The sequence below is a fragment of the Aspergillus multicolor genome, assembly GCF_047715735.1.
Source record: "Aspergillus multicolor strain CBS 133.54 unplaced genomic scaffold BDW74scaffold_11, whole genome shotgun sequence".
In the NCBI taxonomy this organism is placed as follows: Eukaryota; Fungi; Ascomycota; class Eurotiomycetes; order Eurotiales; family Aspergillaceae; genus Aspergillus; species Aspergillus multicolor.
The window spans coordinates 161728-179728 of record NW_027395962.1 but is presented as its reverse complement, the minus strand read 5'-3'; the positions used below and the strand labels follow the sequence as shown (position 1 = coordinate 179728).

At 51.8% G+C, this 18001-nt stretch overlaps 6 protein-coding genes across 6 annotated transcripts; 3 read left to right on the top strand and 3 right to left on the bottom strand.

Annotated features, from left to right (window-relative positions):
• Positions 1 to 149: 149 nt before the first annotated feature.
• Positions 150 to 2458, bottom strand: BDW74DRAFT_16069 (pyruvate kinase CDC19). The gene is made up of 8 exons (XM_073725659.1): positions 2184 to 2458; positions 2065 to 2109; positions 1968 to 2014; positions 1839 to 1919; positions 1665 to 1786; positions 773 to 1606; positions 642 to 723; positions 150 to 592 (listed from the first exon to the last, which is right to left on the bottom strand). Exons 1-8 carry the CDS (start codon positions 2305 to 2307, stop codon positions 347 to 349), a joined length of 1581 nt encoding a protein of 526 aa, XP_073584117.1. The 5' UTR covers positions 2308 to 2458; the 3' UTR covers positions 150 to 346.
• Positions 2459 to 4434: 1976 nt separating this feature from the next.
• Positions 4435 to 6156, bottom strand: BDW74DRAFT_16144 (F-box protein). The gene is made up of 2 exons (XM_073725788.1): positions 4790 to 6156; positions 4435 to 4740 (listed from the first exon to the last, which is right to left on the bottom strand). The coding sequence occupies exons 1-2, from the start codon at positions 6036 to 6038 to the stop codon at positions 4619 to 4621; spliced, it is 1371 nt and encodes a 456-aa protein (XP_073584116.1). The 5' UTR covers positions 6039 to 6156; the 3' UTR covers positions 4435 to 4618.
• Positions 6157 to 6768: 612 nt separating this feature from the next.
• BDW74DRAFT_152558 (uncharacterized protein) lies at positions 6769 to 9280 on the top strand. The gene has a single exon (XM_073724388.1). It carries the CDS (start codon positions 6871 to 6873, stop codon positions 9145 to 9147), a length of 2277 nt encoding a protein of 758 aa, XP_073584115.1. The 5' UTR covers positions 6769 to 6870; the 3' UTR covers positions 9148 to 9280.
• Positions 9281 to 9923: 643 nt separating this feature from the next.
• On the top strand, positions 9924 to 11131 carry BDW74DRAFT_15996 (DUF1769 domain-containing protein). The gene is made up of 3 exons (XM_073725540.1): positions 9924 to 10175; positions 10246 to 10746; positions 10842 to 11131. Exons 1-3 carry the CDS (start codon positions 10016 to 10018, stop codon positions 11072 to 11074), a joined length of 894 nt encoding a protein of 297 aa, XP_073584114.1. The 5' UTR covers positions 9924 to 10015; the 3' UTR covers positions 11075 to 11131.
• Positions 10968 to 12532, bottom strand: lysB (homoisocitrate dehydrogenase lysB). Its single transcript, XM_073725544.1, has 5 exons — positions 12459 to 12532; positions 12357 to 12397; positions 12134 to 12303; positions 11198 to 12083; positions 10968 to 11070 (listed from the first exon to the last, which is right to left on the bottom strand). Exons 1-4 carry the CDS (start codon positions 12484 to 12486, stop codon positions 11240 to 11242), a joined length of 1083 nt encoding a protein of 360 aa, XP_073584113.1. The 5' UTR covers positions 12487 to 12532; the 3' UTR covers positions 10968 to 11070; positions 11198 to 11239.
• A 2856-nt stretch (positions 12533 to 15388) lies between these two features.
• BDW74DRAFT_15961 (uncharacterized protein) lies at positions 15389 to 17944 on the top strand. The gene has a single exon (XM_073725480.1). It carries the CDS (start codon positions 15713 to 15715, stop codon positions 17327 to 17329), a length of 1617 nt encoding a protein of 538 aa, XP_073584112.1. The 5' UTR covers positions 15389 to 15712; the 3' UTR covers positions 17330 to 17944.
• The last annotated feature ends 57 nt before the right edge of the window (positions 17945 to 18001 follow it).

Sequence of the window (18001 nt, the reverse complement as noted above, 5' to 3'; positions counted from 1 at the left end):
TCTAGCTTTTATACCGTGCATCATGAGAACCACTAACGATGGTTTGCTAAACTAACGCCAAGTCAGGAATTCGAAATTACAGGCTATGTTCGCCCGCCCTCTCTTATTAGGGCGATTGACCCAACGAGAATGAGGAGCACGCTTCAGCTCGTCGCCGAAGCGCTATCAAATGCAGGGATACGAGCCAACACGGGTCGCGCACTTTGGCAGATTGTGGCAGTTGCAGCAGACCTCAGGGTGCTCGAATCCAAACGGACCGGACCAGTTTACAGTTGTGCCTACTGTTCGATCGCTGTCGCGGTACCGCGGTACCTTCCGTCGCGGAAGGCGATATCCTGGGATGGGTTTACTCGGACAGACCGAGGTTCTCCTCAGCGGGGACCACACGGACGGTGTTGGTGTGGCCCATACCACCGCGCCAGCCCTGGACACAGACGATGTTGTCGCCCTTGTTGATGATACCGAGCTTGAGACCGTGGTTGATACCCCACTTGAGACGGCGGTCAACATCCTCCTGCCAGATCTTGACGTTGAAGTCGGGCTTCTTCTCGGGGAAGTAGAATGGCCAGACGCCGCGGTACAGGTGAGAATACTGTGACAAATTAGTCAAAGCGCACGGACAATAGCACCACTAGACTTACCCTAGAAGCAACGGGGTTGCGAGACACCATGATGATGGGGCAAACGGGGCGGTACTTGGAGATCATGCGGGCAGTGTTTCCACTATGGTATTGTCAGCAACATTGAAAAAGGATTTCAAAGGTTTACATACCTGGTGGTGAGGACGACAATAGCACCGGCGTTCAGCTCAAGACTGGCACTGACAGCAGCCATGGCAATGGATTCGACGGTGTCGGTGGGACGAGGGGCGAGGTTGCGCAGCTCGTCGAAGACATTGAAGTGAGGAATGGCAACCTCGGCCAGAAGACAGGTCTCAGACATCATGGTCACAGCCTCGCATGGGTAGTTACCCTTGGCGGTCTCTCCAGAAAGCATGACACAGTCAGCACCGTCAAGAACAGCGTTGGCGACGTCGGACACCTCAGCACGAGTGGGGCGGGGATTATATGTCATGGACTCGAGCATCTGAGTGGCGCAGATAACGGGCTTGCCCTTGATGTTACACTTGGCGATCATCATCTTCTGGGCGATGAACACCTTGGGGGCGGGAATCTCAATACCAAGATCACCACGGGCGACCATGACACCGTCGGTCTCCTCCAGAATCTCGTCAAAGTTGTTAACACCTTGTTGGTTCTCAATCTTGGCGATAATCTGGATCTCACGGCCCTCTTCACCGAGAACCTCACGGATGTGGCGGATGTCGCTACCACGGCGGATGAAAGAAGCAAAGACCATGTCGACCTTGTTCTTGACACCGAACTTCAGATCGCTGATGTCCTTCTCGGAAAGAGCGGGCAGGTCTACGTCGGTACCGGGCAAGTTGACACCCTTGCGAGAGGAGATGTTGCCGTTGTTCAGGCATCGGACGCGCAGGGTCTTGTCGTCTACAACTTCGATGACCTCAAATGAAAGGATACCGTCATCGACATAGATGAGCTTGCCGGCAGAGATCACCTTGGTGATGTTCTTGTAGTCGAGGTACCTACAGACACCAGGGTTAGTCGCGTGGGCTCACGCGGTGAACGGGCCATGGAGCCTACATGTTCTGGTCGTCGGATGCGGTGGCATATTGCTCATCGGTGGTGATGTTCATCTCATGGCCAGCCTTGATCGGAATGTCCTTGTCATCGACGGTGTTTCCGGTACGGATCTCAGGTCCTTTCTAAATTCCAGTCAGATTTGCAACGCGGCGGTCCCGAATGAGCCGCACTCACGGTGTCAAGAGCAATGGCGACGGGACGTCCAGCCTGCTGCTTCTCGGCTTCCCGAGCGTGGTCGATAACGGATTGGTGGTACTACTTGGGTCAGACAGAGTTTGATTCTGAAGCCATGAAATCAATTACCTCGTATGAGCCGTGAGAGAAGTTCATGCGAACGACATTGAGACCAGCTATAGAGGTTGTCAGCTTAAGTCCGACGGTGATGATCGCGTCGCCGTACCTCTGCGGAGGGCATTGATCTTCTCGACGGAGTTTGTCTTGGGACCTAGGGAGCGCGACGTCAGTCGGGCCACATTAAATTATGTTTTGGCGATTCGTGGGTCGAGTCGCAAAGCATACCGATGGTACAGATGATGGAGGTGCGGCGGAAGTTCTTTGCCGGCACCATCTCGGTGTTCAGCTTGGAGTGCCACTCCAGCTTCATCCGGTTGGACAGGTGGTCGAGGGAAGAGCTAGCGGCCATTTTGAAAGCTTCCCTACTGCGTAGTCTGGTAAGGGTGTAGAAAGGTGAGTGGGAGGAGAGGTTTGGAGGAGAGGAGAGGAAGGAGATAAGGGAAAAAAAGCGTTGACTTCCCGGTGAGAGCGAGCGCGGGAGAGAGGGGCTCGGTCGGGGTGTGTGGCCGGGAGGGAAAATACTGTTGGCCGCTTTGCTGCGGCTTTCCCTGTCTTGTCTCTATCGGCCGGTTCCCCGTGGGCCAGTATTTTCCATTATTCATGCCTCGCTAACAGACTACGTAGTTGATATCTACCACGACTATTCATGTGGTCACTCTATTTGCAAATCCATTATTAACTGCAGCGGATGCTGCGGTTTCGCTTCAATGCTGCTTATCGGAGGTTGCTTTTTTTTCCTGACGTCAAACGGAGCGTCAGGAGACAGCTCCAAGCATTGGCATGAATTCATAGTTGACGATCTATACTCGCGAATTTGTTCTTCTAGATGCATCGCCTGGCGATATACTACCAGAACTGCAAACTAGAAGCAGATCACACCCATAGTCTTGGGAGCCAAGATCGATAGCTAGCGTAGCATACTCCGTATGTGCATCCCCCCACCAATGTCACCTTAAAAGCTGCAGCCTGTTGCAACCATCACGGCTCCCACTCCTACAATCTCTGTTGTCTGATTGGCCTTGCAAACAATGTCGTCCAACCTTCGAGTCTGCCACAAGACTCGGTCACTTTGCCAATGGGAATCTCGATCGGAGTAACTCTTCGGCCGGTTCCGTATCGGATAATCTATTCCCGGCTTTGGACCGCTTGTATAGGCTTAGCGTATCTGTCAGCCTCATCTTAGGTACTCCGTAGTTACCAGCCACATGGAAACCAGCCACCAGAAGTCCAGCACCTGCCCGCAATCATAAGCAGACACCACGTGAGCGTCACCGCATCCACGGAGCAGATACAAGGCTACCTGAACAATCAATAGCTCAAAGCTCGCATTCTCCATATCCGGTTCACCGAACAAGCCCAGCTCTTTATAATTCATTCTCTATTGCACCGTCTACTCTATATTGCTTTTTCGGCGCGGATATCCTCTAGTCCTCAACCGTCAAGATGGTGGTGCGTACCAGGCTCCTCCGACTCACTCCGACAGCCTACCCAAGTACCTGATGAGTGACTGATCGACTTGTCAACTCTAGCTCGGCCGCCTTACTCACTATGCTTTCGATGCTGTGCTCTGTAAGTCATTTAATCCCGTGCATACAGACAATCCTTCCATCCCAAGAAACTAGCAGCTAACCGGAGCCACCAACAGTCTCCGCCTTCCTAGCAGGCGTCAAACGCTCAACGGGCCTCACGTAAATACCCCCTCCATCCGTCCAATATACACAGACACAGACATCCCGCGTCTCCGCGTGGTGTCGCAAACAGACATAATGGTCAGAGAAAGAAGAAGCTAACGCCCCCACCCCGCGCGCACCCCCGCCCTAGGCAGGGAGCGCGGGGAGTCCGTCCAGCCCCAGTCTCGATTCCGACAAAGTAACCGATAACAAGGACTTCAAGAAGTGGATTGACAATTATCTGGGTGTTGGGGAGTGGGTGATGGACCAGTCAATTGCGGTGTTTGGGTCGACGAGCTACTTTGAGAGGAAGCGGTGATTTTGTCTATGAGGTTGAGATGTGGAGGATAAATTTATAGAGGTTCGCGTGGAGATGGTTGGAAGGACTGTATCTTTTGGAGATACTGCTCACCAGGGTCGTGCTTGGTTGGGCTGAGACGGTTCTTCTCTGCTCACCATGTGGATATTCGCGCTGCTGTTGTTGTTGATGCTGTGCTCTGTGTGATATGCAAATTGGCGTTTGGGAATGCTGCTATCTTTACCTTCACGTTATACCATCGAGTTGAGCTTGATGAATCTAGAATTGTTCCAATGACACGACATATCCTGGTTTGCGTCTTCATTGTCCCTGGTCTTGTCAGAAATTAACCGGAAGGGGTGTATTGAGTCAAAAGCTCGGCTATGACGAAGTGATGTATTGGATTCATTAAAGATAAGACGGGGCCGATAGCTCCAACTCTTCCCAAAGCAAGAATTATATCACCATTGTCACACTCTAATTATGCAGCAGGGTACTGCGAGTAATACATTAGAGAGCGGTAATGTCAAAACGCCATGGTATACCCATATTGGGACGGACGATCGGAAGGAGCAAAACACCTATAAACATCATTGGTAGACCGTAAGAAGGTAGTTGGAGTAAAGCGAGCGCGGTTCATAACTCGTGAGTTTGTCAAGGATTATTTTATGCCACCAGAGCTGCTTATTATATCATGTCCGGATGAGGCCGTCAATGTCCAAGCGACGGTAGTACGTGATGTGGCCCATAGGCTCCCAGTAGTGGGCGACGCAGTCAGGCGATACAAGGATAAGCTGGGATGTGATAAACGTATCTAGAAAAGTCAGCAGTCGTCGTCAATAATGTGTTCACGGCGAACGTACCATCTCTAAAGCCGAGCCCTGCAACGTGACCTCTACTACGCACTACCCTTGCGCCATGAAAGAGGGCTTCGGTTGCAATGCGGACTGTGCCGCCGGGCCCAATGTCGTCTGATACGAACGAGAACTGACCTCGAGGGACATTCGGGTCGCCAGTGAGCTTGATTGCCTCTAGGCTTCCCCTCTGGATGATATCCTCGTTCTCTGGATCGCGGGCATCCAAATCATCGCCTTCCTTGTCCCGCTGTAGGAACAATAAGAATTCACATCCATGTGCGGAGTAATCACCTACCCAGATCCCTTGGTACGGCTTTTCTTTAGTAGGGATGTACAAACTTGGATCAAGAGTGCTGTATGTGGACATGGTTTCTTGTTGTCCTGCGGTGAACAATGGCAAGCCCAAGCGGAAATGCGCCCATCGCCGGATTCGGAACGCGTGCTCTGATATTTGAGACAACTGTTGAGGCACGCGGTTCCATTCCTTCCAATGAACTTCCGGGTTGCGGTAAACGCGGTGGTCACTAGGAATATTCGCCGGTGGCCACTGCGTGTCTTCGGTGAGCTGTTCGGGATCCGCCGGCCGGCAGAGGGAAATAGCGTTGTAGATGTATTGGACTTCGACGGGCATCGTCATTCGATTCTCACAGTCGAGATACTTCTGTCGTCCATCTGGAGCCTTCTGCAGAAGAAGGATAGGATCATCAAGCCATAAGCTCACTTTTGGCTCAAACGCCTGAATCACCACATCAGGATTCCATTCCCAGACCTGAAATTTTGACGACCGCCTCTCTGTAGTCACCCTGTATGCCTCGATAACTCCCCGCCGGTTATCATACCGGGCCAATATGAGATTGCCGGTGTGCTCTGTATCCGAAAACCACACCTTGTTTCGCGGGATGAACCAGTATGGGTAATGGGTGATGTAGAGAGTGCGGAAGGAGTCGAAAATCCCAGGGTCGTGAATCGGACCCGGCAGGTTGGAATTGACCAAGTTCGCCCAGAGAAGGTCATCGTTCGCATGTTGAGATAACACACGGCATGATTCGGAGACCCGGGCAAGATCGAGTGCTGGGAGATAAGAGAGGATATTGAACAGGAGCTCGGGAGGTAGTTCAAGGAGCGGCGTCTTCAGGTTCTGTAGTGTTACATAGTCCCGGTCTGTCAAAGGAGGGTTCTGCTCTTCATTCTCTTGATGCGATGAATCTTCCGGCTGCCCAAGGGCCGGTGGCCACTCCATCAGTGCGACAGCCATCAGGGCGATGAAGAGCGGTACGAATAGAAAGCGATCAGTCAGTAACTGTCGACAAGATTCGCCCAATTTCGGAGGGCGAGAACCGACTTATATGAGCCGATAGATCGAGGCTCCAGTGGGTTAAAGTCGACATCAGGAGATAAGTGAAGACGTATTTATCTTTGAGGTTGTGTATCGGAATCCCAGAGCTCAAGCTGTGAGTGGTTCCCCTCACATGACATCACCGCCCGTCCATGGATGCAAATCGCAGCCACCGACTGCTTCACTGCGAGCCCAGAACGTCCTCGAAAGTCGAACTGCTACTTCTTTGTCCCGTTTGCATTCACTACAAACAAGTTCACGTGTTTGTACAACAGTATTGTATATCAAACTCTAAAAAGTTAGCTGAAAGAAAGAACCGAGACATCGCCTTATCAGAATACTGATACTCCTCACATTATAATCCCAGGGAACAATAGACAGAGACGTACATGTATGCCGTATCACGATCCCTCGCAGTCCTACTCCGTACATGTACAATAATAAACCTCGATATAGGTGGTGGACCTCTCGAGCGGGTGGTTGCCTGGACACTGGAAGCGCAGGCAAGGGGTCACCTGACTGCTGCCTTGTTTACTCCTTCCCGATTGGGTGAATCATACTACCACGCGCAAGGTTTCTTGCCCTTGGGACCGGATCATAATAACGCCTCCAACCAGTGTGGACGTGTTGTTACCTGTCAGGCGTGTCTGTTGACTGGAGCCCCTCGTTGCCTGGCCTGCCAGGTCCATATCTACCGGGTTCGCCTCCTCGTGCATTCCTCTACATTCCATCCAAACAATCAAATTCAGTCATGGAGACCCGCAGCAGAAAAAAGAGACGTGAGAGCTCCGGTTCAAACATCGACCAGCGCCCTATCTCGAGTGACAAGTCTGACCCCAGCAATGGCCGTGCTATTCGTACTCCCCGTCCGCACAAAAGGGTGAGGTTCTCGGACGCTAGCCCTGTAACGCAAAGTGTTCCTGATTATTCGACTAGTCTCACCCCAGCCTTGTCCCGGACATCATTTGACGATAGAGAGAGCGCTATACAACGCACTCCAACTCGTTCGTCGCGTCGCCACTCGACTCCTCTCGCGCGATCTCGCCGGGTCAGTGACAGTCCTATGCCGCGGGCCTCAACTTCGCCAGAGAAAGTGTTGCATTTCACGCCTTTGCGCCAGCTTCTGGACACGCGTACCCAGCGTAGAATCAGACGCATAGGGCTGAGTGACGAGATCAACAACCTCGAACGCGAGAAGCGAGCAGCTGCCCAAAATGACAAATCTCTTGAGACATTGCTGCGCGAAAGAGATTCTTTGAAGCAGGAACTCGAATTGGTGAAGAGGGGGAGAGCTCTAGCAAGTCAACTGTATAGCGATGATGGAGAGTGGATGGCACCTGGAGATCGGATTGAACATCTAGAGTCTGGTAATGATCGACTGAGGGCGCAGCTATCTTTTTCGAGCATAGACGGTTACCGCCATCTTACACCATCCGAAAGCGATGCATGCACGGTCGACACAATTCTAGTCAATGATAGCGGCTTCGAAGGAGACACGGTATTCATGTCAGATTCGCCTGATTTCCGTGCAGCCGACAACCATGCAATCCCCGACGAGTTTTCGCTTAGCCCAAGCCAGCCAGCAGTCGACGTTTCGGTCCAAACTTCATGCGACAGAGACTTGGATTTCACCGCCATCTCACGGGATTTGGAGGCAGCACGGAAAGAAAAGAGAGATCTGTTCGAAGCATGCCGTTCTCGCCTGAACTTGCTTGGCGGAACCGCCCTTGAACGCCACCTTCGTGAAGGGTCACCTCCAGCGGACTTTTTCGACGATATTGTCCCTAGCTTAATGCAAACGCTTGCCCGGGCTTCAGCCGCCACGCAGACCTTGCGCGATATTCAAGATGAACTCTCGAGCCTAGGCTTCCAAGGTGCTGATGCCCGGGAGAGCGTACACGGGCTGCGCGACCGTTTTCGCATTGCTCGTCTCGAGTTAGAGCGGATAGTCCCTGGAGAAACAGCTAATGTGGGCTTGAATGACGGCATGTCCACTCTCGGCGCACTGGTGAAGCGTGTTCAGACACTAGTCGAAAGTCTCAACGAGGAGCAGATACGCCACCAAGGCTCCTCTGATCGTGAAAAAGCTTTGAGAGGACAGTTTGACATGCTTCTCGTCCGCTACGAGTCCGCATCCCAAAGGATCTTGGACCTGGAAGAGTCAATCACGTCTTCTGCGGGTGATATGCTTCATACGAGGATGCGGATGCAGGAACTCGAACGCGAAGCACAGGATCATGTGGTCACCAATGACAAATTGAAGGCCGCATTGGACAAATATCGCGATGAAGTCAAGCGCGTCGAGGACGTCATAGCCAAGCTAGAAAATGAGAACGCTCAGCGCGCGGAGACTCACACCCAACAGGTATCGGAAATGCAACAAAAGATTGCTGAAGAAGAAAGTAGCCGCCGCGCAGCTCAATTAAATATCGAAAACTTGGAAAACCTCATTCGCGAGCGAGAAGAGGTGATTGAACAGAATAGAATCCGCGTATGTGATCTCACGGCCAAGGTCGAGAACATTGAGCGCGAGCGTCAACAAGCGGTTGGGTACTTGGAGAAGAGTGTCACAGAGCATGAGCAGGAGATGGGATTGATGAATGTCCGTGTTGCTGAACTGAATACAGCACTAGAGGCTGCCAAATCGGAAGCCGAGAAGCTCAACCGCTACAATGCCGGGCTTAAAGAGCAGCTGCGACTAGAAGTCGAAGCCAAGGATAGTCTGTTGAATAAATGGTTCGCAGAGCAGACACGGGCGTTCACTTCGATGAAGGCCGCAGTCAGCGCTGAGCGTCGCAAGACAAAGGTGCGGGATGCAAATTGGGAGCTCAAATCTGACGAAATAGAGTCGGATGACAAGGGTCTCAACTGTGAACCCATCACCCCTGTCAGTATGACCCGGTTTGTGGACGTGGAGGTCGGCCGTGGCAAGCACCGCAGGAGGCTCGACAGCGGAATTGGTGTTCTCACTGAAGACGAGCTTGAAGACGACTTGGATGCGGTTCCCTCTGACCCCATCGATCTTTGAAGGTCACTCTGACCATGTTCTCTGTTCGTTATTGTCAACATAGACCACTACTTTCTTTGTTCATAATGTAGCGATGCCCTTAATGTCTTATAATAGTTGCGCCTGCCAATATCAATGACCATTCTCAAGTCTAGCCACAATTGCCAGATTGGTCGTCCTACTCTTTGCCTCTGTGAGCAACTCCATAGATCCTGTCCATGTCCTTGGTTGGCTTCCAAGGTTGTACCTCGCTCGAACCACGCCTATAGGTTTAGCTACCAAGGCCGGTTCTTTGGTGAGCTCTTTCCACTGGTATGTCAATGGCTCTTTTCGGTGCCCACAGACCAATATGTGCTCTTAGCCTTGATTAAGCCCCCGCTCAGGAACCTATCAGTCATAGCACATGCTCCTATAGCATATAAGCCAGGCCCCATGCTTTGCCATGCTATCATTCGGTGGTCCGACCAGGACAGCTGTCGCCCGTGAAGCACATAACTGCGCTTCAGACGAGCTGGGGACCATTGCAGATAATTCATGCCAGAAGGTAGATTGACTGTATCAGTCACATCAGCGTGGAGGCATCAGGCACTAGGAGAGGAGTATGGGCAATTATGTCCCAGGTCGCGCAGCCTAAAGCCAGCTCTTTGTACGTACAGAACTACAATTGAGTAAGAAATACTGACTGGAAAGCGAGTCTACTTATACCCCGTCACGTGATTGGTACGACAAAATAGCGTTATCTTATCGCATCTATGACGTCTATTCTACGAAGGTGGCCTTGGAAAATGTAGAAGATGGTTGTACTTGACTTTATGATTGACCCTATACAAAAGACCTAGACTTCTCTCTCTTGACTTAAATCTTGCAATTCAGAACTGTTATCATCACCATGGCCGAAAAAGCCTCAAAATACCGCCTCAAAGTCACTGCGGGACCCTCCTACGACGCATCAACACACCAAGAAGTCCCAGTAAACGAAGACAAAACACTCCATATCTCGAACGAGCATGCTTCCACGAATCTCGTTGTCCGAATCCAGAGTTACACCGGTATGTCTACCCCCCCTCCAGTCCATGTCCAACTTTGTTTTCCCAGCGACATACTCATTTGATTATGCAGGCTTCCCCGACGGCGCCCCCTCCTCAAACCCTTACTTCAAGTACTCCGACCATGCCAAAGACCAATACTCCATCTCGTTCGGCATAAGCTTCAAGAAGCCCGTGAACGGCAACGACCTCGTCTTCGGCAACGACTTTGACCGTCCAATCCGCGACATGCTACCGCCGGGCTTCAACGCCGCGCTCCGCCTCGTCCAATGGACGATCGACCCCACGCTTGATGGCGATGCGTATGCCGACCGACCATACCTGTATAGTCCTGCGCTGGCGACGTGGAATAGACTGAGGGTTGGCGGTAAGGGGAAGCTCCCGGATGTGCATGGGGTTGTTGTTGAGGAGGGTGAGGAGGAGGGCGTTGATGTTAGGGCTGAGAAGGGGGTTCCGGCGGATGTGAGTGGGCGGAGGGGGTACTTTCAGAATGAGGAGCGGCGGAAGGAGTGGGAGTTTGAGGAGGGGAGGGTGTATTTTGCGGACTTTGGGAATCAGTATTTGGACTTTAATGGTATGTTTTGGCCTTCCTGTTTGCTGATTGCGCTTGGAGCGAATTGTCAGCTATTCGGGTATTTGGATGTTTGCTGACGAGCTCATCGCATGCAGAGTTCACTCTTCGTCTTCCCGGTTTCAATATCAACGCGTTGCACTATATTGATGAGAAGACGCATTCGCTGCGGTATGTGCTGAAGAACCGCGCCTCTGGGGAAGTCTATCTGGTGGTCCTGTTTACTTTGGTTCATGCTAGCGATGGCCACGGTGACAAATCCAAAGAGTCGACGGAAAACGGAGGTAGGCTTGACTGGGAGGGAGAAGCGTCTGGTGGAGATGTTGACTAGGTGGACGACTTGCAAGTTAGCGTGTACTTCTAGAAGTATGTATAATTAAATTACTATCGTTCACCCGATATGCTGGATTCGATCTTCTGAGGACCCTGCTGATATGGTAGCGTCGTAACCAACTTTTATTCATCTAGATAATGTCCACCCATTATATGCGATACTTTACAGTCTCTTCAGAACATCGTTGAGAACCTCGGTGGTGGAAGCCTTGCCGCCCATGTCGGGAGACAGGTACTTGCCCTCATCGAGGTTACCGTCAACAGCGGCGTAGATCTTAGCAGCGGCCTGCTCCTCGCCCAGGAACTCAAGCATGAGAGCAACACTGCGCAGGGTAGCAATGGGGTTGGCAATGTTCTTGCCCTCAATGTCAGGGGCACTGCCGTGGCAGGGCTCACCAATGGCGAAGTTGTCACCAACGTTGGCGCTAGGCACGAGACCAAGACTGCCAACCAGGGCAGCAGCACCATCAGACAGAATATCACCGTAGAGGTTAGGGGCAACAATGACATCGTAGTACTCGGGCTGGCGGAAGAGCTTGTAGACCATGGAGTCAACAATCTGCTCCTCGACCTCGACGGAGGAGAACTTCTGGGCGGCAAGGGCAGCGCGGGCGGTCTCGCGGAAGAGACCGTCGGTCTGGGAGAGGACGTTGGACTTGTGCGTGATGGTAACCATGGGCTTGGTGCGGAGGCCGGAGGCGTTGGTTCCGTCGCGGATGTTCTGGCGGCGCAGGGCGATCTCACCGGCGATGGTTGAGATGCGGGACGAGGCGCGCTCGGAGATCTGCTTGATGGCGCGGGCGACCTTGCCGTTGGGGGTCTCCTCAGTGGTCTCCTCCTTCACGTACAGATCCTCGGTGTTCTCGCGGACGATGACGAGGTCAATGGGCTTGCCGGCGCTGGTTCCAGCGGTGGTCTTGACGGGTCGGACGTTGGCGAAGAGGTCGAGCTTCTTGCGGAGGGCAACGATGGGGGAGGAGTAACCGGCGACCTTGGTGGAGGGAGAGCTACCGAGCATCAGATTTGTTTTTGGATTTTAGTAATGTATCAAACTCACCTGACAGCTCCGAACAGAGCTCCGTCACACTCCTTCTTCAGGATATCGACGGTCTTGTCGGGCAGAGCGGTACCGGTGCGCTTGAAGCAGTCGTAACCCGCATCGAGGTCAACGAAGTTGAACTTCAGGTTCAGGGAAGACGGAAGAGATTCGAGGATCCGTCTACCAGCCTACAGAAGTACGGTTAGTATTTCTTTCTGCTTGTCTGCCACATCCGACTTACCGGGATGACCTCCCGTCCGATACCGTCACCGGGGATGAGACCTGCACATGGTTGTCAGTAAGCTCTAGCTATGCAGTACAGCTTGGAAAGAGGCCAATTGACCTATGCGAAGAGTCCTAGCAGCAGCCATTGCGAGTATCTTGAGTTTCCTGCTGGGCAAGAAAAACGTCCGCAATCGGAGGGAATTGTTTTGTATGATGGCGGGAAGAATATTGATCCGGGGAGTATCGCCGAGGGGCCGAGACATGGCCATGATGATGTTCATATTTTGTTCTACTGTGTTGCCACACAGTATTATAATGCGACTGCCAGCGCCTCAAATGACTTATGGTGCAGGTGTGGGACGTACGGAAGGACGTCTTTCTACAATAGCTTGACCATTTGAGCCAAAGATCATCTCTCTTACGGATATGTATATAATGGCTGGGATAGTCTCGAAATCTATGAAGATGTTCTCTTTTTGCAACCAATCTAGACACATTCCCCCCAAGCTCAGATTTGATTAACACTTAGTATTGAGTGTACTGTCTCAGGGCAACTGTTCTCACCAAACTTGCCCAGTGAAGCTGAAGCGCCACCCCAGATACGGTGCTTGGTCTCTCGAGCTGAGGTTTAAGCTAACTTGATCTGGAGCTTGATGTCCTGCGAGCCCCGCTTTATAGATGGCCCCGGGTTGATAGCCAATTCCAAGGCGCTCATATCTGTAGGACAATGCGCCCGGATCGACTTGATGAAAGGGCAGACGTCAGCAGGAAGCATGGAAATAGAAGTCTTAAGCGATCTTACGCTGCCTTGGTAGGCCGACGTGGAAGTACGTGGAGCGTACGAACACAGTGAGTGACGCCTACTCTGAGCCCTTTGAGCGGCGAGCACTCTGGTTGGTTGATGAAAATGTCTGGTCTTGCCTTTCTTGTGGTGGTTGTTCCTTCCTGCTTCTTCTTGGTTGTGGTGGTCTTCCCGGTGGACCTGACCAACAGCAGGATGTCTTCCTGACGCTGTCTACCATAGATTGCGCTGTTTCAGTATATTGAACTGTTTGGATGACGCCTAGACCGGAACATGGTGACCGAAACACCCTCACTCTCGCGGGGCCAGAACAAACGCTCGGAGGACACGGTCTTGAAGCTAGGAGTTTGTGTCAGGCAAAGGACAAGACTAGGGAAGGAGCAAACAACAGCAATGTCAATGTACGTAGCTGCACAAAGCTTGCTGTGATACCGAGTATCTCAGTCAATTTAGAGAATATTTTGTTGCTAGATGAATCAATTGGGAAAGAACTGAAGGATGAATATCCAAGACATGGCGTCTCCAACTTCCTGTCAAGTTCAACTTCCTCATACAAGAACGGCGAGATGTAGCATAGAAGGCACCAACTTCATGCTCAAGCTTGAAAGAATGGGTATCCCTCCCATGCATCGTCATCCAAACAAACACAGCGACAGATGCGGCAGCGAGTCATGCGCGAGATCGGTTACACCCGTCGCAAGGAGCATTCCACGGCTTCTCAGCCTGAAACGGCGTGTGGTCTAAGTGACACATCTCCACCTGTTCGAGACCATGTTCCTCCGAGCATGGAGACTCGACCTTGCTCTCAGGAGTCAGGACCCGTCAACATCAGCTATAGCGGTCTCGGCCTTCATCTTACTGTCTGCGGTTTCCCCGGTCACTCCGAGTGCGGAGTCACAATGGCTGCCTCAACGTAGTATGTGACTTTCTAGACGTGTCTCTTTAGACCCTTTCTAACAGACTTTAGTGTTCTCGGATACGACATCAAACAAGTTCCGTATCTATCGAGACTGCTGGTATCCGCTGTTACTTACGAACCATACCAAAGCTTTCGAAGGAGTTTAAACCCGTTTGAATGTCTCACTAGCAGTGGCTTATGGCACGCTGAGCGCAGTCGCTGCCTCGGTTTATTACTCTCATTTGATTGACGATTGGCTATCCTGGACGCCGCACATAAACGCTGCTTCTCGGCTTATCAGAGAATCAGAACTTATACGCGATGAACCAGATTGCAGGCAATAAGCCTGGTTCAGTGGTTCGTTTTCAAACAGGCCGCAATTCTGACCATGTTTCTTGCTAAAATGCACAGGGTGGAATCTATCAGTTGTTATGCCTTTGATATCGCTCCAGTTCTCTCAAAAGAGATATCCTCCAGAGAAATAAGTTGGGCCATTGCCTGAGATATGCCAACCTTCCTGCACCCTTTGCCGTGCGAGCTTTGAAATGGGTAATGCACAACTGTCGCTCCAGACACTAACGTCTGGCACATCCTGGCAATAACCCGACAGAGGTAGACCAACTCATCCGCTCACTTACCGATTCCTGTCAAATCAAAACATAAACAGAATTTCACCCATATGTTCCTGCATCCGGTCTGCAGCACTGCTGTACCTTGCAGAGTTCGGACGAAAATCAGGTGTTATTGCATCTGCAGCGGTTATGCAATGCAATGGAGGCTATTGATTAAGCCTCGTCGACCCAACGCTGACGCTTTGGCTGCTTACTGTCGGCGTCACGAAAGAAGTATGCCGCAGATATTCGCAGTCGACTTCAAAAACTCGAAAAGACTCGATACTCCTTTGGGGCTGCACTTGAAGGCGATGGTTCGCCTGTTTGCTCACTGGACACGATTTGGACCGCAACCGGGCGAATACCATTACCAACCGATAATAACGTCCGCACATATTTAGGCTAAAGGTGCTAGGCAATAAACGAAGCATCTGAAGTGACAATTATTCAATGCTAAGGGGCAACTAGAGGTGGCGTTTAACCCCTTGATAGCCTAATACTGGTATGAGGAAAAAGTTGACAAGTGGCCATAAGGCGCTGTACAAATGAGATTGAGGTCGATAGTGGCGACGCCATGACTCCGGTCACGTAACAGGATAGAATGCCGAGATTATAGAGGAGGCCAGTCGTCGTGAAACAGTAAGAAACAGATGAAGCCGCGGATCCGACCCCTGAATGGCCTCAGGCTCATCTCCACTCCTGCTTTAGCCTTGTGTCAGCTTCTCTCCTTTCTTCCTCTTCATCTAAATTATTGACTTGTTCATTCCATGGTTATTCTAGAGCCTTTTCTATCTATCATGCTCGCTGACCCTGAGTTACCGCATCTGGCTGCCCTTGCTCGTCATTAATCTCTTTATTTGTTTACCATACTGGTGCCACTGTTTATAGCCGTTCTTCCCCGCTACGCTCGCTTCCACCAACCTGTCTGGCTTTCGCGACGCAGCGCGACTTCAGCGTGTATTCCACTCGAAGCCCAGCTATCACCGCGCCGTTATCAAACTCCTCGGCCAGCCGGCCTTGATCACCACTGATCTCCATTCATCCAGACCACACCTACAGCCATGGCCCACCCAGGTGTGAAGAGCCTTCTAGCAAGGTTCGAAAATAACCAGCAAACCACCGCCCCTCCTCCCCCACGAGACCGATCTCCCGCCGGGTCCGATAATCTGTCCAAGGTGCGCGCAAGCTTTGTCGCTGTTGAAGGAGGATCGCCAGGTCCCGCCCTGGGCTTGCGGCGCGTCAGCCCGCAAAGCGAAGGCATGCCTTCCCCGTCTAGGGTCAAGAGCTTCAGCTCCGACGACCTAGACGGCAGCGTCAAAAGCAAGGATCCGACAAATGGCTTGGGTACCCCGCAGAAAGTTAATGAACCTGAGAAAGACACCAAAGATACCGTTGAGGCGAAAGGAAAAGAAGAGACACCCGCAAAGGAGAACCAGCCAGCCTCCACATCGCCTACGGTTGCGCCTGCGAAAACAAAAACAGTCGCAAAGAAACCATTAGTGACCGCTCCCACCAAGTCTACGCAAGCTGCATCCAAGGCTTCAAGCCAATCGCGCACGCCAGCGGCTACCAAGACTGAGAATGAGAAACCTAAAACGCGCATTTCTAGACCCTCTACGACCACTACCACTGTGAAAAATGACTCTGCGAAAGCCCCCGTCCACAAGTCAAGTCGCCCATCACTTGCCACGACCAACAAGGCCCCGACAAAGCCGGCAGTTCGCGAAACCACCCGGTCAACAGCTCGTTCTAGCGATGTCCGGTCATCATCGACGGCTAGGCCAGCACGCCCTGCAAACTCCGCTACCACCACAAAGTCAAGTGCTACTACTCTATCGCGCAAGCCGTCCAGCTTGAAGAGCGCGACTGGAACTCGCCAACGTGCAATCACCCCTAGCGCGTCAAGTGTTCGCAAACCAGCCTCGCGCTCCCCTCCGTCAGGAAGCGACCGCTCCAACTCCCGTGCAAGTACTGTCTCTAAGCCAGTTGACGAAGGCTTCCTGGCAAGAATGATGCGTCCCACAGCAAGCTCGGCTAGCAAAACTCACGAGAAACTGGACATCAAGAGCCCCCCTCGAACCAAGGTCGCTCGCGCACCAAGAAGAATTCCTTCTACGCGATCTACCCAGTCGACGAAAGAAAAGGTGGTGTCTCAAAAGCCTGTCGAGGTTGAAGAACAGCCTGTCGATGTACAAGTCGGAAGCGAGCAGAAGACCGTGCAGGAAACTACTCCCGAGCCCACCGTCGTCCCATCAGCACAGGCTCCTGCTGTTGAATCGGATATCGCCGAGGCTGTGGAAGCCGTTACTGAGCTAGCTGAGCCCGTGGTTGTGCCTACGGATAGCAAGTCAAATGAATCAGATGTGACGCCCACTACGGAGCAAGATACCGATGCGGCAATGCCCGAACCTGCAGTCGTCGAGGAGCAGGTCGAGCCTGCAGAGGCTACTGAGCCGTTCCCCGAGTACACGGAGGAGAAGACCTTGGCTCCGGCTGCAGAGATCGTTGAGAAGCCCACTGAGACAGCCAACGCCACCAAAACCGCTGAAGCAAACGCAATAGTTGCCCAGGAGAAGCCCGACATCACCAGCGAAAACCCTGTCAACTCGAACGAGCTGGACGTTGATGATGTTGACCTCAGCAAATGGTCGCTGAACGATGACGACGATACCTTTTAGGCACGTCACCTCGAGTTTCCGTCTGTAACCTTTTTCCATTCCAATTCTTGTGATATATTTGTTATACCCTTCTCACGTCCATGTTCCAGAGGCCAACCCTCTGCATCAGCTTTGTTTCTATTTCGTCTCTATTTCCCATTTGGAAACGGTTTATGCTTATGCTACAACGCAGCACAACAGACCAACGCGGCAGTTGTGCCTTCATTTAGTGGTGTTGGATCTGAAATCCTTGGGTGATTTAGCGTTTTCCCTTGCATCTTGTCTTGCACTTGCATCAACCTGTCTAGGAGTATCTTGGTTCATCGTCCTCTTCCGGCTGTTCACCTTTTACTTATTATCTTCCCGCCTTGCTACACATAGTTTAACTCTTGCCGTGCCGCTTATCCTCGGGACTGGAGCCTTCTTGCACCTAGTGTGCCAGTGAGTTAGGGCCGCTTTTCATTTCTTTATTCTCTCGCTCTCGAGACATGTTCGGCTATCTCTGGAGATCAGGTTAACTTTGGAAGTTCTCTTATTTATTTTCTCTTCTCTTCTTGAATAGCATAGATATATCTTAGGTTTATCGACTCGGGTCTCGGTTACAATTGCTTACCGTCTATGGCGCGGCTTGTTTTTCTTGCCTTGATTCAGTAATATGGGTTGATACTGCTGGATCTGCAGTAAATGCCGCCT